The sequence below is a fragment of the Zychaea mexicana genome, assembly GCF_025766255.1.
Source record: "Zychaea mexicana strain RSA 1403 chromosome Unknown BDB00scaffold_28, whole genome shotgun sequence".
Lineage (NCBI taxonomy): Eukaryota > Fungi > Mucoromycota > Mucoromycetes > Mucorales > Lichtheimiaceae > Zychaea > Zychaea mexicana.
Window position 1 is genome coordinate 319,208 of NW_026516691.1, and position 13,978 is coordinate 333,185.

Genomic DNA, 13,978 nt, shown 5'->3' on the forward strand with positions numbered 1-13,978 from the left:
GCTACTTGGTATCGATGTTCGTAGTATGCCCTTGTCTCCACGTTATGAGTTTTTTTTTTGAACAGCCATGTTCATCCAAAATTCTCTGTAATCAACCTTCTGCAAACACTAGAGCACAAATAACATATCTCTTAAGCAATCCTTAATTCCGTGCCAACTTACTCCATAGAGTGCGCTTACTGAAAACGTATTGCTCTGTTTGACAACCCAGCGTTAGAAGATCACAAGGTGACCTTCATACAAGTCCAAACGTCCATCGTCCAAGGTATGTAGTAATAGAAACAGAGCGCTTCCTCTTTAAATCTCTGATAAACATCACTCACATCGTTTTTTACATAGCTTATATGATGGCGTTGCTGCTGCCTAATAGTCGTATCAGTCGATGCTGACTCAACAAGTATATACCATCGCAATTCTTTTGTGTGATGGACTAAGAACCGCTGACATTGCGTGCCGATATCAACAGGGGATAACAATCAAACATCTGGACCGTCAGGATGAATGTATACAGATGAGACGTGTGTATATAAGCTGCATGAAAACAATCAAAGTTTACTATGGCGATATTATGGCGTTCTCAAGATCGCAACTAAATACAGGCTTGGGTGTCTTTATCCTCATGTATATAAAAAAGTAAAGTAGCAAGACACAAGTGTAATGACACAATGCCACCGTAATTTCTTAGAGGAAAAGCCTTCATTTTTCCATGTACATACCAGCAACATCATGTCGATCCAACAATTCTCAAAGTGTGACCATAAACATAGTATTAACGTAGTATTATGTTCGGTATCGACAACAAGAACTCATTAACTAGCTACGAAAATATCGAAAACCCATAAACGTGGCAGCATAATTAATTGGACTGTTGCTTCCCATCCTATGTTGTTTCATTTTGTTGTCAGTGTTTTCTGGTAACTATGGCTATACAACACAAACAGAGTAGCAAGTCTTCTTTTTGAATAGATCGAATGTTCGGACAACAGTAGGAGAAACGTTCATTCAAGTAAAAACAAAAGAGCAGACAGGGCCAAGCTACTACTACCACGCTTGAATCTTTATACAGTGAAAGTGTTGTTGTTGCGATATATGTACATTTTTTTTTTGGTGTTCCAGAGCCTGCGATAATTCAGGCACCGTACTTTGGCACATGGCCTAGTTTGTGTCCAATCTCAGCCAGATAGTGCCATGCCAAGATGGATCCGTTGCATCCGTTCGCGACGATATCCTGCACCGTGAACCCACGGACTCGGTCGCGTCGTGTTGATCCATCATGCCAGTATGCGCATACCAACCTATCCCTTTTAAAAGTTTAAATAACGTTTTTTTAGTTCTCTCCAAGAAGAACAACAACAACAACAAAGCAGCATAAGCACCTTTCAAGAATATCGACCGGTACGCCGTTCTTTGTTACACCACTTTGCAGCGGCATGTTTTCTTGCTGCTGTTTCTGCACAGTGGCATGCATCACAATGCATTTGAGAAGATCGGACGTTGACTCGAGCACCTCAGTCATGATGCGATCCATTTCAGAAGGTTGGTCAGAAACATCCACCAGCAGAACATCAACCCGGTCGATTGCTGCTTGCAAATGTTCCTTGCTGTAGATATCCTTTGTTGCTGAAGAAGAAGAAGAAGAAGCGATCGTCAATCCAAGCGAATCGCCCAGTGCCGTAATGGATGGACATGATGCTATTAAACCCAGCTTCATGCTTCTAAATCTGTCCAACAAAATCAATTCCAACTCTCCTTATTTAACCCATTTTACCCTATCCTCGTATCATCAAAGTGACATACCGTTCTGTTAACTGTGCTTTCATCTATTCCACAAGAGAAACTGTCAATTAGGGAAAGCCTTGCCCTCGTTTCATGGTAAAAAAAAAAACCACAAAATAAACTTACTTGTTCAATCGAACTGCATCCAGAGAGTCCCAATAGTTGAATAATATCCTGACGTCGTTCGTTTCCTTTTTAACAGAGTTGTCCCCACTATGAGTCTTTTTTTTTATACTTTGAAAAAGCCAAAAAGCACACGCTTTTTTTTTCTACCTTTCTCTTTGTGTTCTGAATCAGGTCGACGTTCCAACATTAGCTGGCCACCACAGCCACGTTGACACAAAGCATCCACTGCAGGTGTCTTGCCATGTTCACCGACATTGGCGTAACTGTAGAGAATGAGTGCCCGTTTTGGATTCGAGGCCATTTTTGCCGTGTTGTCAAAATATAGAAATAAAGGCAAAAGAATTCTGCGTCGTAAACGATGCGTGTGTTCGTTTCAACGCCAGCCACTGGCATTTACGGGCATGTGGGAACCACCACCTACCTAACACACGCTCCTATTATAGATCCCCCTACCCCCAAACGCGAAGTTTCTTTCTTGGTATGTGGCAAACTTTAAAAAGCGCATGCGCATGACAAGCACTACTACGTAATAATGATCGGCTTAAGGAGAGACAACCCAGGACGTGATCCCAGAATTTCATGTTTAGACGTGTGTGATAATTGACAAGTATCAAGGTTGATTAGCGAAACACACAGCCTGAGATACGTCACAACACAACACAACACAACAATGCCGTATGCAACACACGCGTGTTTGTTTGATGTCGTGCAAAGAACAATTCTTACATTCACTTTGCAATCCGAGTCACGGCGTCTAGAACCGAATCATATAAAAAAAGCTTCGCTCACAGACGCCGATTCAAAAAAAAAAACACACACGGGACGGATCAAACTAACCCTCTATTTCCCCCCTCCTCCCGCTATTTTACTTTCTAATTTTATATAAACCCCCACTCTAGTCATGGCTCCCGATCTCAAGGAATACGATGAAGAGCAGGTCCGCCTTATGGAGGAGATGTGCATTCTTGTCGACAGAGATGACAACCGCTATGGTGCCGAATCGAAAAAGACGTGTAATGTGTCCAAAAGACAACCCCCCCCTCCCCATCCTTCGACAAAGGCGCGCACACCACACGCAATCCAGGTTTTATATAAATAACACCCCACTCCTTTTGTCTCATCAAAATATAGGTCATTTGATGGAAAACATCAACAAGGGATTGTTGCATCGTGCATTCAGTGTCTTTTTGTTCGACTCGCAAAACCGATTATTGCTTCAACAACGTGCAAGTGAAAAGATCACGTTCCCTGACATGTGGACCAACACTTGCTGCTCTCATCCATTGAGCAGGGAATCTGAAATCATTGAGGAGAAGCAACTGGGTAAAGTTATTTTCAAAACACGTCTTTTTTTCTTTTTCACCTGCTACCCTACTTTTTTTTTTTTCAAGGCAAATCATGCATAGTGTTGTTTGAAGGGTTGGGGAAAGATAGAAGAAAAAGCTTCGAGGTCACTTATAGCTTGGGATATATTTACTCAATAGGTGCCCGTAATGCTGCTCAACGTAAGCTTGAGCATGAACTCGGCATTAAGCCCGAACAGGTGCCGCTGGATGATTTCAAGTACTTGACGCGTATTCACTACGTTGCTCCCAGTGATGACGTATGGGGAGAACATGAGAGTAAGTTATCATCATTAATGAGGATTAAATAAAGAGTGGGTATTTACTGATAATATCCTTTCCTTAGTCGACTACATCTTCTTTATCAAGGCCGATGTGGATCTGGATGTCAGCCCCAACGAAGTACGCGACACTAAATACGTGACCCCGGATGAGCTTCGTGCCATGTTTGCTGATACGAGTTAAGTCCTTACTGTGTTGACAAAGTTTTTTCTTCTTTTGCTTTTGCTTACTGACAAAATAACGTTTATTTAGGCGTTCCAATGACGCCCTGGTTCAAGCTTATCTGTGAGACTTTCTTGTTCAAATGGTGGGACAAGCTCGAGACGATCGAGACGGAAAGAGATGAAAAGACGATCCATCGCCTTGGTTTCTAAAAGCGAAACTTTTATCCTATTACCCCCCCAATACCCTTTATTTTCTTTCCTCTCCTCTCACTTTCCCCACCTCCCCTTTTTTTTTTGTTTAAAAAACAAACATCCTCCATATAGCACGCACCGTTGGGCCAAAAGGTCTTTCTTGACTATCTAATACAACAACAGTATTTCTCGCGAGTAAATATAAAACAGAACGAATGGATTCGTCTCGGTAGCAGCTGCTAAGCAGTTAGAACTCTTTAGTTACTACATAAGAGCAGTAAGCTAATCATCTTAGTTTTGCTCTCTTGCTCTTTGTGTCACCATGGTTGCAAAAAGAAAAGTGTGTGCCTGCATGGGGTGTGCCTCGCTTCTCTGGACAGAATGTCAGTTGCTACACACGTAGCATTTATGTGTGCTATGTAACTATAAAGCTTCCCCACACGAAAACAAAGCACACATGGTGTCTCGCTGACAGTCCCCAAGCAGTAGGAATGGATGTCCATGTACCGTTAAGAAGGGTATGACTAGGGTAACATAGCGTAAATGAACAAGTTTCCCGCTACACACACACACACTATAGAGTGGGATACACGTGCAAGGTACACAAAATAAGTGTGGCGTTCGTTCGTTTGCTCGATTATGAACGGTTACCAGCAAACCAGTGAGCCAGTGTGCACAGAGTAAAACACCTCCACCCCTTCCTTTCACACCCTCCCCCACCCCCCTAACGCTCGTAAAAAAAAATAAGACCTGTTTGCTTTTTTTTTTCCCTTCCACTCTGTCCTTTCTTTTCTCTCTTTGTGCTTTTTTGTTTGTCTGAAAATCGCCCGCCCTTTTTTTTTTTCCTCACTCTTCTTTCGCTCCCCCAGGGTATCCTAGGCAACACCTACGAAAAGCAACATCAACAAACTCAATTCCAACTGAATGTCGGCGTCGATTGCCCATCTACCGACAACAACACGCAATTGGCTTCCCATGCCGACTGGCATTGAGATTGACGAATCGTTTTCACGAGATCTACTTTTACAGTTTGATAAACGCCGGTCGCGTTTACATGTAGAAATGGCCCAGTTAGAGGTTAGAAATGGGGGTCACATACTTTTTTTTTACACAACACATTTATGTTTCTAGTGGAGGTTGACACGTATAATACAGAATCGACATAGTATCCACTTTATACCGATCAGTCCATCACCTACTTCATCAACGGGTCGACAAAGCACAACAACGCATATTCAAGGCCAAGAGGGGCCGACCCTCATCGGCTCGCCACCGGAAGACCCACCGGAATCCCCGCAAAACCAAGATGTAGATGACGACGACAAAGTCAGGCGACGTTCATCCGCTGGTGACCTGCTCCGGCGCTCTTCCGCTTACCTGAGAGCCAAATGGCGTATCTTACGATCCGAAGAATCGAATGACTCGAGCGCGTCATTACCCGCAACACCAACCACACCCTCGAAAATTGCCATCAATACGACTATTTCAATACCTCATTTCCACCCTAATAACAACCAACAACAACGACAACAACAGAATCACACGAGTCGAATGATACACGCCCATTCTAATAATAGTCACCATCACCAACCAGCAACAACAGCAACAGCAGCAATGCATTATGCAACGGTCCAACCACCTGTCATTACACACTATCCTCCAAAGCCATTGGTGTATGCACCTGTAGAGCTGATCGAGGACTATGATGACCAACAGCACCAGCAGCCACCCCAAAGTGAGCCGAATCATCATCGCAATAACCAGCGTCATGCTTTACATCGAATTTCATTGCCTATCTTGGGAGGCAGTAGCAATCATCATCATGGTTTAGGTGGTGGCTACATGCATCACAAAAAGAAACGGCGCTTTTCCGATTCGGCTGATCATCAGCATCATCCGCATCGTCCAACATTGGACACACTGGGTCAAAAGGCAAAACGATGGACCCAGTTTATGAATTGTCGTCCTCTCAAGAAATCGAAAAAGGGCAAAGAACGAGCAGCAGCAGCTGCTGCAGCATCGACAGCGGGTGGCGAACCTTCTTCTTCTTGATGATCGTAAACGCTTATATCTAATCTTGATGATAAAAGGAGTTTCTTATTGGGGCGTTTGCATTAACTTAAAAAGAAAGATTACTACTACTACTACTACTACTACTACTACTATCACTATTACTACTACTACAAGCCATTATAATACTGCACATATTACATACGCATTCAACCCATCTATACACTCACTCACTCACTCACTCACTCACTCACAATTACTCTTCAACTCACCCTGTCTCTCTCTCCCTCCTCTCCGTTTTGCATATTACGCATCCAAAATCTACTCTCTCTCTTTGCTGTATCCACCTTTCCCTTCTGCAGTTATTTTCGAAACATGCATCAACCTTTTTTGCCATGTATCCATAATATACAACAACATTAAACCAAAAACACTCCCTCCCCACCTCCTCCTCCTCTTCGGTTACCCCTCCCTCCAACCCCACCAACATACCACCCCGTTCTTTCTTACTTTATACAAAATCAGCCTCGTCTAGTAGTATACCTCTACCACCATCCCCCCCTTGCAGAATAATAGTTTATGCACACACGCTGTAACATTCTTTGTTTTAAAAAAAAAGTAGGCTGTAATACGGATTCTTTTTTATTATCCTATTTTAGCCTCTTTTGTTCTCAAATAGCACTACTATTTATCTTCATACAACGCGGATTCATGCATTGCATATGATACTATATAATAATAGCAAACATTGTACAATGCATGAAAACGTATGTACATGTTTCTCAATAATAACGATGAATGGGAGGAGAAGGAGGGGCAAATTGCATATTTTTGTATATGTTGTTGTATCGTACGATCTGATGTTTCTTTTGTACCTACTGCGTCTCAGCATACACACTGACTGACCTTATTTCCTAACTATTATGCTGCTCTCTCTCTCTCTCTATACATATATATTTATATACTATGTACACATTATGCGTATCATTCACCGTTTCTATTTTGAGAACTGCTCTTAAAGGTATACATATCTTGATACAAATTATGGCTCTCCTGATCATGTATACGCACATTTGTTTTCATATCTTATACAACAATCAAAAATGGAACGATCGACGACACGCTAGATCCACTGGTTGGGAGTAAGACAAACTGGCTTATTATAAAACACAAATTGTTTTTAATAATAAAATGGACTATCATAGATGAACTTTTTGTAAGCAACGTATATACAAGGAAGACTCCTACAAATAACGTGTAATTGTTGTATCATACAGTAATCCGTTTTATGCCAATGGACATACCTTTCAATGTATATTGTATATATATAAAGTAACACAGTGTTTGATGTTGACAGTATACACATCTACGGCATTGTTTTGGTGGGTTTTGGTGAGCGCGGGACTAACACGTGCAGAATGACATACTATTCTATGGCTGATCTGTAGTCTATCTCTGTGTATCATACCAATGTAGATCCTTTGTATCCAAAATGATCATCTATTACAAAGTCCCCAAACATGGATTTTCCCCAATACGTTCTCGGGGTTGCCGGGGGCAACACAGCATCGGGTCATACTTTCTACAAATGGATTGGTGTATATGTAAAATTGTTAGAGGAAGCCTCTTTGAAGAACTACGTACACTGCTGCTGCTGCTGCTGCTGCATATAGATAATAAGACTAAATAGGGTGTATTGCGATCATAAAAATATATAACGATATTAGCTGGATCAAAACGAAATAATTACAAAACTTCTTTGATACCAAGAATATGGGGGAATATACTTCAAAAGCTAAATGGTATAAGTATGTATTATGCTGATGGCAAAGAAATAATGTAAGGGGGGAAGTATGGGAAAAGCCGCCGTATATATGTAATAATAAAGAGTGACTGCTAAGCAATAATAGGTTCATACATGACTTGGGAATGTTGTTGCAGATCTTCTATAGCCGAGTAGTGATGATAAAAATGATGTGATGGAAAAGAGACACCCAGCCACTTTTTGATTCGTGTGGAGAAAAGGATTGACTGCATGACGATCAAGGAATCGATGGCAAGTTGCACTGCGCCGCAGATATCAAATTGGACTGGTGCTTGGGTGAAAATAAAGTAAAACAGTTTGAAACTATCGCCTACGAACTAATAGAAATAACAAAATCATCAATACTACTACTGATACACACACACCAAGCATTCTCCCCCCCCCTCCTCCTTTGTTTACCCAAGTCGCCATCACAATGGCACTAAAGCCAGCGGTGGATCGTCGCTTAAAGTTCGAAACACATTGGGGGAGCGGGAGCGTGCTTTCGATACCCAGACTGAGAACGCCCAGCGTCTCAACAAACCACCCATGATGACCCAACAGTTGATAGCCAACCGCAATCACAGTCGTGAGTCCCAGTAGGAAATTCACATAGTCGAGATAGTGGTCCCATGCCCACATTGTTCTCCAATTCTGCAACAACAGCTTTTTGATGCTGCTGCTGCTGCTGCTGTTGTTGTTGTTCTGTGGTTGTTGATCATGATGTTGTAAGAGAGGGTCTTGTTCATGCTTCTCCAAGGGTCTGTATAGAACAACAATTTCCAGCAAAACCAGCTGTGCTGCGATCATGATGAGGGACTGGATCAATAAGGTTGTGTCGAATCGCTTGCCAAGCCTAGTAAGCATGTGTTTGATGGTGGATATATAATTAGATTATGTTATGCCAAAAAAAACTGGTATCTAGATGAATGTATGTACCAGAAGAAAACCCGCAAAATGCTATAAAAAAAGAGGTAATCAGTAACGGGTGTATCGCTTGGGGCATTACTGCTAGAACTAGTTGCTGCTGCCATTATTCACCATGACACTACCCAAAGAGGGAACTCACTTTGAGAACAAGAGGATACCACAGGTTACTGGATTAAATCCGGCACTTGATTGATGCTTGCGGATAATTAAATACTAAAATAATGCAAGTAGTTTGTATGTAAAAGAAAGGTCAAAAGGGGGATGTGCGGGTGGGGGGCATTGCTGCTGGTTGTTGGTTTATAGCTGCTGCATAGATGCATATGTAGTCATAGTCAACTCTATATGGAATGCTTTTTCTCATAGCGTACTTGATCAACATATCCGATTGCTGGACCAACGGACATGGCAAGCGACATTGCCATTGAAGCCAGGTCAGCCATTGCGACAAGTGAATTTGAATGAAAGGAGAGGAGAGAGAAAGAGAGAAAGAGCGACGAAACGGGTGGGGAGGAAAGAGAGAGAGAGAAGGAAGGAAGGAAGGAAGGAGGAGGCGGGACAAGGTTTGAAAGGGAAAGAGTGAGAGTGAGAGGCGAGCGTTATAGGGGAAGAAAGCAAATGTTTTAAGAATCAAAGGGAGCGAAACACTTTGAAGCAATGGCGTTCATGCTGAAGGGCACTCTCCCACAACAACTAAACACGGTCGGAGTTTTCTAGGGCAACTCACCTTTTTTTTCAATTCTCGGGTTTTGATGTTGCACCGGCAACCCTTCTTTCCCTTTCAATTTTCGCAAAAAAAAAAAACAAAAAACAAAAAACAAAAGAGCCATGCATTTCACCAACACCGTTGTCACAGCAGCCATAACAGCAGCAACAACAGTAACGCTGATGATTTCAACATTGCCCGGGTCTGTGGATGCAAGCATGGCAAACCGGCATGAACAACAGCACGCGTTACAAATGCCAACATCTTCTTCTTCTTCTCGAACACTACCGAACAATCTGCATGGCAAATTTTTGCATATCACGGACATTCATGTGCGTTTCTACAAACAAATGCGCACAGTCCTCCATTTTAACATGGCCGCATATATTTTTTTTATATATAGATTGATCCTCACTACCAAGATGAAGCAACAATCAAGTCAGGGTGCCATCGACAAGCCAAGAAGCATCACAACAAAAAGAAGCGAAAGGGCAAGTTGGCAGGGTATTGGGGATCTCCAACCAGCGGTTGCGATGCCCCACCACGTTTGGCAAACCACGTTATCGATTGGATCGCAGACGGTTGGAAGGAGGAGATCGATTTCATCGTTTGGACAGGCGACAATGCCAGGTAAACTCTTTTTTATATCTCCGTTTTTGCATGTTACTGCTCTCCTACCCAAACCTTTGGCTTGGAAGAAAATTAACCAAAAGAGATAATAATATACCCTACTCCGAAAATAGACATGATCTCGATAGCCAGGTGCCTCGTACAAAGAAAGAAATCTTGGCGCTAAATCAGGCCATGACGTATAGAATTCAAGAAGCATTTTATGATCGCGACAATAATAGAACAATTCCCATTATTCCATGTATAGGTAATATTTTGAAAGGAAAAACCCCTGGTTGGTAAATGACCTTCTTCTCCCTTGTTTTTTTTTTTTTACATATGCTGATACTATTTAGGCAATAATGATGTACACCCCCACAATCAATTACAAGAAACGGTCAATATACTAGAAACATATAGCGAAATGTGGCGCGATTTCATTCCTGCCGACCAATTACCCACGTTCCGACAAGGCGGCTACTATGCCATTGACGTAGCGCCCGGACTGCGCGTGTTGGTACTCAACACATTGTACTTTTATGATTCAAACGATGCCGTAAAAGGATGCGAGAAACGGAAGGGCCCCGGCCATGACCATTTAGAATGGATACGCGCCCAACTAGCCACGGCTCGACGCGACCGTGCCCGCGTGTACATGATCGGTCATGTTCCACCTTCTGAGCGCACATTCTACTCTAGCTGTCTTGATCTCTACACCGACGTATCCTTGGAATATCGCGACATCATTGGCGGCCACATGTATGGTCATGTCAACATGGATCATTTTACCGTTTTACAAAAAGAGAACAACAACAATTATGACTGTGATCCAACGGATGATGATGACGACGATGACGTTCAAGTGGACTTGACAATGTTAAAGAAATCGGATCTTCGCAAACAATACAAAAAGGTCAGAGAGAACGAACCTGCAGTGGTCATCCACGTGGCACCCCCGATTCTACCGGTCTATAATCCCGGATTCCGTATCAACGAATACAATACAGACCCATCCTCTGCCGACTTTGGTGTCTGGATCAAATACACCCAATATTATTCCGACTTGAATGAATACAACAATAAGCATCGCCCGGAACTCGAGCCTCCGCAATTTCAAATCGAATATGCGACGGATGAGGAGCCTTACAATATGAAGGATTTGTCGGCAGAAAGCTGGGTGGATCTGGCTAAACGCATGACACAAAAGGGGTCGAAAAAGTCCAAACATTTATGGAAGACGTTTAAAAAGAACATGTTTGTACAGACTTGAGGTATAGATTTTAACTAGAGTATAGTAAAATAATGATTTATGCCTTTCTCTATTACAGTTTAAAAATGGCTATAATATGTACAAGTTCCTAGTATCCTTTTCTTTGGTACTACCATCTGGGTCACATGTGGCCTCGTGGGCGCACGTTGGGAAGACCCGTTCTGTTTATTTTAATGCGGTGTTTAATTTATATATATTACGTTTTCGAGGGAGGAAACAGCATAACTCGTTGGATACAAGACTTGTTCAGAGCTAAACTAGCTAATGAGTTATGTCCAAAGATGCGCAACCAAGCTTCACAGGACACACGAGTGATATTGTCCCTGAATTATACTGGGTAGTACAAGGCGTGTAAGACCCTGCTGACTATGCAGTACAAGAAAGCAAAAGATTTCTCGAATACAGTGGCCGCTGGCTAATAGTGATCTTGCTAGTTTTTGTTTGCTTCATGGGTTGAGCATTATTATTAGGGGTGGAACGCCATCAATGATGCGAAGAGCCAAGTGCAATCTTATCGGCTGTAATAAGCTGGAATGACATCGGATAGATAAGGTGAAGCATACTATAACATTTTTGAGAATTTATTATCAACAAAGTTGATAGTTGCAGCACGCAACTCTAGAGGTTCTGATGAACTATCCCTATAGTACAATAAGTAACAGCGTATCATAATAATAAATGGAAAATATTTATTTAGCGAAAAGCAATGTGACAGCTTTATTGTTCATATACAACTTCTTGAATCTTTGATTTAGCGTAAAGTATAACTTCACTGTTTACAGAAGGGCATCTTTTGACGACTAATTTTTCCAAGTTACCATTTCTGCTTTTATTCACTATTCGTTTAATGCCAGAAGAAGTGACATTTTTCAAGTCATTTAAAATGATCTGGCGCAGCGTTCCTACACGAGCCAATATTTCCAAAACAAAATCATTCACTGAAGCACAGCTCTCAAGGAGAATGTTTTGCAGCGGATTTAATGACTCTGATTCATATTTTTGAAACAGCTGTACCAAAGCAAAATGTCCTTGAGAACACTTCGTATCGGATATCCGAAGCTCGGCTGGAAGTCGTCGCATACGTAGCAGATATAGGACTATTGTCATGATGGAGGGCACGCAGCGAACATCAAGGGACGTTAGGGTACCTGTCTCCCTCAGGGACTGTAGAATAAAGGGAAGGATTTCGGGAGCTCCAGATAAAGTCAAATTCCGTATGGATTTCATATCAAAATGTGGATAATTCCTTCGTAAATGCAATTGGTTATTTGCAGGCATGTCGACGTGGAGCACTTCAAGGGTTTCCATACTCTTGTATATGAGCTGCATAGCCGGTATGCCAAATGTCGTTCTCCCCGTCTGATGATTTACGTGTAGAACGCGGATGCCTTCTTGCGGTCTTGCTTCTTCGTTATCGCTACTGTTAAGGTCTTTTGTTTCCAGCGCTGGTATATGCTTGCTGAAAGGGTTACAAGCAAAGACCCTAAGATTCGGCAAATGTGTGGCGACGGCGTCCAAGACACAAAATTGACACCCATACAGAACAAGACGTCGTATTTGTGGAAAGCACTGTAGCATGGCCTCGATCATGGGTCCAGTGATAATTCCTGACTTTACTTGCAAGCTGATGAGAGAGGAGATACCGTCGGAATTCCATGTCGTAAAATCACCAAATACGTCATATAGATGGCCATTGGTCGAGTACGAAAGATCCGTCAATGCAGAAGAGCTCGAAAGTATATCCCGTAGGGTGATCACATCTTCATTATCGCCGAAATCGATAGTCAGAGTTGTAAGTGTCGTTGTTTGCCATAACCCATTCGAAAAATTCGTAAGATCAGGTCGCACGTTCCTTGATGTGAGCTCTACAGTATTATCATCAAATTTGTCATGTTCATGCGTTTCGTATTTACGTAGTCACTTTTTGCTTCATCATTGTATTCTACGCCAAAAAGTACCTGTCATTTTGAGAGACTGGAGTTTAGCAAGCTTTTTAGTCTTCATGGCCAAGAATAGTGTGCTGCGGGCTTCTGTGTTGCTAGTGTCAATCGTCAGACATTTGATGAGTGGGACGATTTTTAGTATAACCAGCATCTCTGCCCGTAGGTTATTTGTGGTAGAATCGCTGACGACAACATCTTCCCAAGCACCAGCGCAGTTGATTATCAATTTCCGCCAGACGTTTGAAACATACAAGCATGTACCAGCGCTTGCTTGAGAGAGTCGCGCTAGAATGGAATGTGCAACTTTCACTGGTAATTTTGCGATAATATCGATACGGTTATCATTGTGCGTCACTGCTTTTGCTCTTGCGTCTTCCAGTTGTTCATGGCACCATTGATGATATATTGCTGTGCAGGGATGTGAACTTGCTGTAGAACGATTCAGTCCCTCGTCGTATGCCTCGATTGCACGTATTTGATATCCGTACATAGCATAGATGTTTGCTTTGCAAAGATATCCAATGGATGATGTTGGCGCGTACCCGATCATTCGTTGTGCATCTGCAATGGCTGAGTAGAGCTTGCCTTGTGTTGAGTAGGCATAGGCGCGAATCTCCAACAACTCGAGCATTTGGGTATTGAAAAGCTCGTCAAGTGCAGCGGATGCCATGTCGATAATTTGTGGGAAGCTCTTGCGGACAACGATGGCCTTATTGAGATTGCGAACTGCTGTTTGGTATGGCGCCAACCTAATCTTGTGGATACGTGGTTGGGAAGCTGCGCCAGAATCCGCCATCGCTGCTCAGTGGTTGATTTGAGAAGAAAA

General features: G+C 42.4%; 6 protein-coding genes across 6 annotated transcripts; 3 read left to right on the plus strand and 3 right to left on the minus strand.

Moving 5' to 3' along the window:
- Positions 1-878: 878 nt before the first annotated feature.
- BDB00DRAFT_818997 (uncharacterized protein) lies at positions 879-2,328 on the minus strand. Its single transcript, XM_053123204.1, has 5 exons — positions 2,050-2,328; positions 1,903-1,967; positions 1,798-1,820; positions 1,377-1,721; positions 879-1,295 (listed from the first exon to the last, which is right to left on the minus strand). Exons 1-5 carry the CDS (start codon positions 2,201-2,203, stop codon positions 1,130-1,132), a joined length of 753 nt encoding a protein of 250 aa, XP_052980660.1. The 5' UTR covers positions 2,204-2,328; the 3' UTR covers positions 879-1,129.
- A 371-nt stretch (positions 2,329-2,699) lies between these two features.
- BDB00DRAFT_818998 (isopentenyl pyrophosphate isomerase) lies at positions 2,700-4,221 on the plus strand. The gene is made up of 5 exons (XM_053123205.1): positions 2,700-2,915; positions 3,034-3,225; positions 3,387-3,524; positions 3,592-3,705; positions 3,780-4,221. Exons 1-5 carry the CDS (start codon positions 2,804-2,806, stop codon positions 3,899-3,901), a joined length of 678 nt encoding a protein of 225 aa, XP_052980661.1. The 5' UTR covers positions 2,700-2,803; the 3' UTR covers positions 3,902-4,221.
- A 386-nt stretch (positions 4,222-4,607) lies between these two features.
- Positions 4,608-5,969, plus strand: BDB00DRAFT_314290 (uncharacterized protein). Its single transcript, XM_053116893.1, has 2 exons — positions 4,608-4,960; positions 5,039-5,969. The coding sequence occupies exons 1-2, from the start codon at positions 4,808-4,810 to the stop codon at positions 5,933-5,935; spliced, it is 1,050 nt and encodes a 349-aa protein (XP_052980662.1). The 5' UTR covers positions 4,608-4,807; the 3' UTR covers positions 5,936-5,969.
- A 1,613-nt stretch (positions 5,970-7,582) lies between these two features.
- On the minus strand, positions 7,583-9,234 carry BDB00DRAFT_819002 (PQ loop repeat-domain-containing protein). Its single transcript, XM_053123206.1, has 5 exons — positions 8,996-9,234; positions 8,767-8,840; positions 8,637-8,657; positions 8,118-8,553; positions 7,583-8,035 (listed from the first exon to the last, which is right to left on the minus strand). Exons 1-5 carry the CDS (start codon positions 9,065-9,067, stop codon positions 7,790-7,792), a joined length of 849 nt encoding a protein of 282 aa, XP_052980663.1. The 5' UTR covers positions 9,068-9,234; the 3' UTR covers positions 7,583-7,789.
- Positions 9,235-9,584: 350 nt separating this feature from the next.
- BDB00DRAFT_761925 (Metallo-dependent phosphatase-like protein) lies at positions 9,585-11,209 on the plus strand (the record flags this gene model as incomplete). Its single annotated transcript, XM_053119301.1, has 4 exons — positions 9,585-9,662; positions 9,734-9,960; positions 10,182-10,207; positions 10,296-11,209. The coding sequence occupies 4 exons, from the start codon at positions 9,585-9,587 to the stop codon at positions 11,207-11,209; spliced, it is 1,245 nt and encodes a 414-aa protein (XP_052980664.1).
- A 717-nt stretch (positions 11,210-11,926) lies between these two features.
- On the minus strand, positions 11,927-13,948 carry BDB00DRAFT_871490 (uncharacterized protein; the record flags this gene model as incomplete). Its single annotated transcript, XM_053126833.1, has 2 exons — positions 11,927-13,074; positions 13,168-13,948. 2 exons carry the CDS (start codon positions 13,946-13,948, stop codon positions 11,927-11,929), a joined length of 1,929 nt encoding a protein of 642 aa, XP_052980665.1.
- Between the last annotated feature and the right edge of the window lie 30 nt (positions 13,949-13,978).

Coding starts and splice junctions, on each gene's coding strand:
- BDB00DRAFT_818997 (XM_053123204.1), bottom strand. CDS start 2,203: ATGGCCTCGAATCCAAAACGGGCACTCATTCTCTACAGTTACGCCAAT. Junction 1,722..1,797: donor AAAGCACAGTTAACAGAACG/GTATGTCACTTT, acceptor TTTGTTGGACAG/ATTTAGAAGCATGAAGCTGG. Junction 1,296..1,376: donor CCGGTCGATATTCTTGAAAG/GTGCTTATGCTG, acceptor TAAAAGGGATAG/GTTGGTATGCGCATACTGGC.
- BDB00DRAFT_818998 (XM_053123205.1), top strand. CDS start 2,804: ATGGCTCCCGATCTCAAGGAATACGATGAAGAGCAGGTCCGCCTTATG. Junction 3,226..3,386: donor CATTGAGGAGAAGCAACTGG/GTAAAGTTATTT, acceptor TTTACTCAATAG/GTGCCCGTAATGCTGCTCAA. Junction 3,706..3,779: donor TGCCATGTTTGCTGATACGA/GTTAAGTCCTTA, acceptor ACGTTTATTTAG/GCGTTCCAATGACGCCCTGG.
- BDB00DRAFT_314290 (XM_053116893.1), top strand. CDS start 4,808: ATGTCGGCGTCGATTGCCCATCTACCGACAACAACACGCAATTGGCTT. Junction 4,961..5,038: donor TAGAAATGGCCCAGTTAGAG/GTTAGAAATGGG, acceptor CGTATAATACAG/AATCGACATAGTATCCACTT.
- BDB00DRAFT_819002 (XM_053123206.1), bottom strand. CDS start 9,067: ATGGCTGACCTGGCTTCAATGGCAATGTCGCTTGCCATGTCCGTTGGT. Junction 8,658..8,766: donor GGTATCCTCTTGTTCTCAAA/GTGAGTTCCCTC, acceptor CTTTTTTTATAG/CATTTTGCGGGTTTTCTTCT. Junction 8,036..8,117: donor CCATTGTGATGGCGACTTGG/GTAAACAAAGGA, acceptor TATTTCTATTAG/TTCGTAGGCGATAGTTTCAA.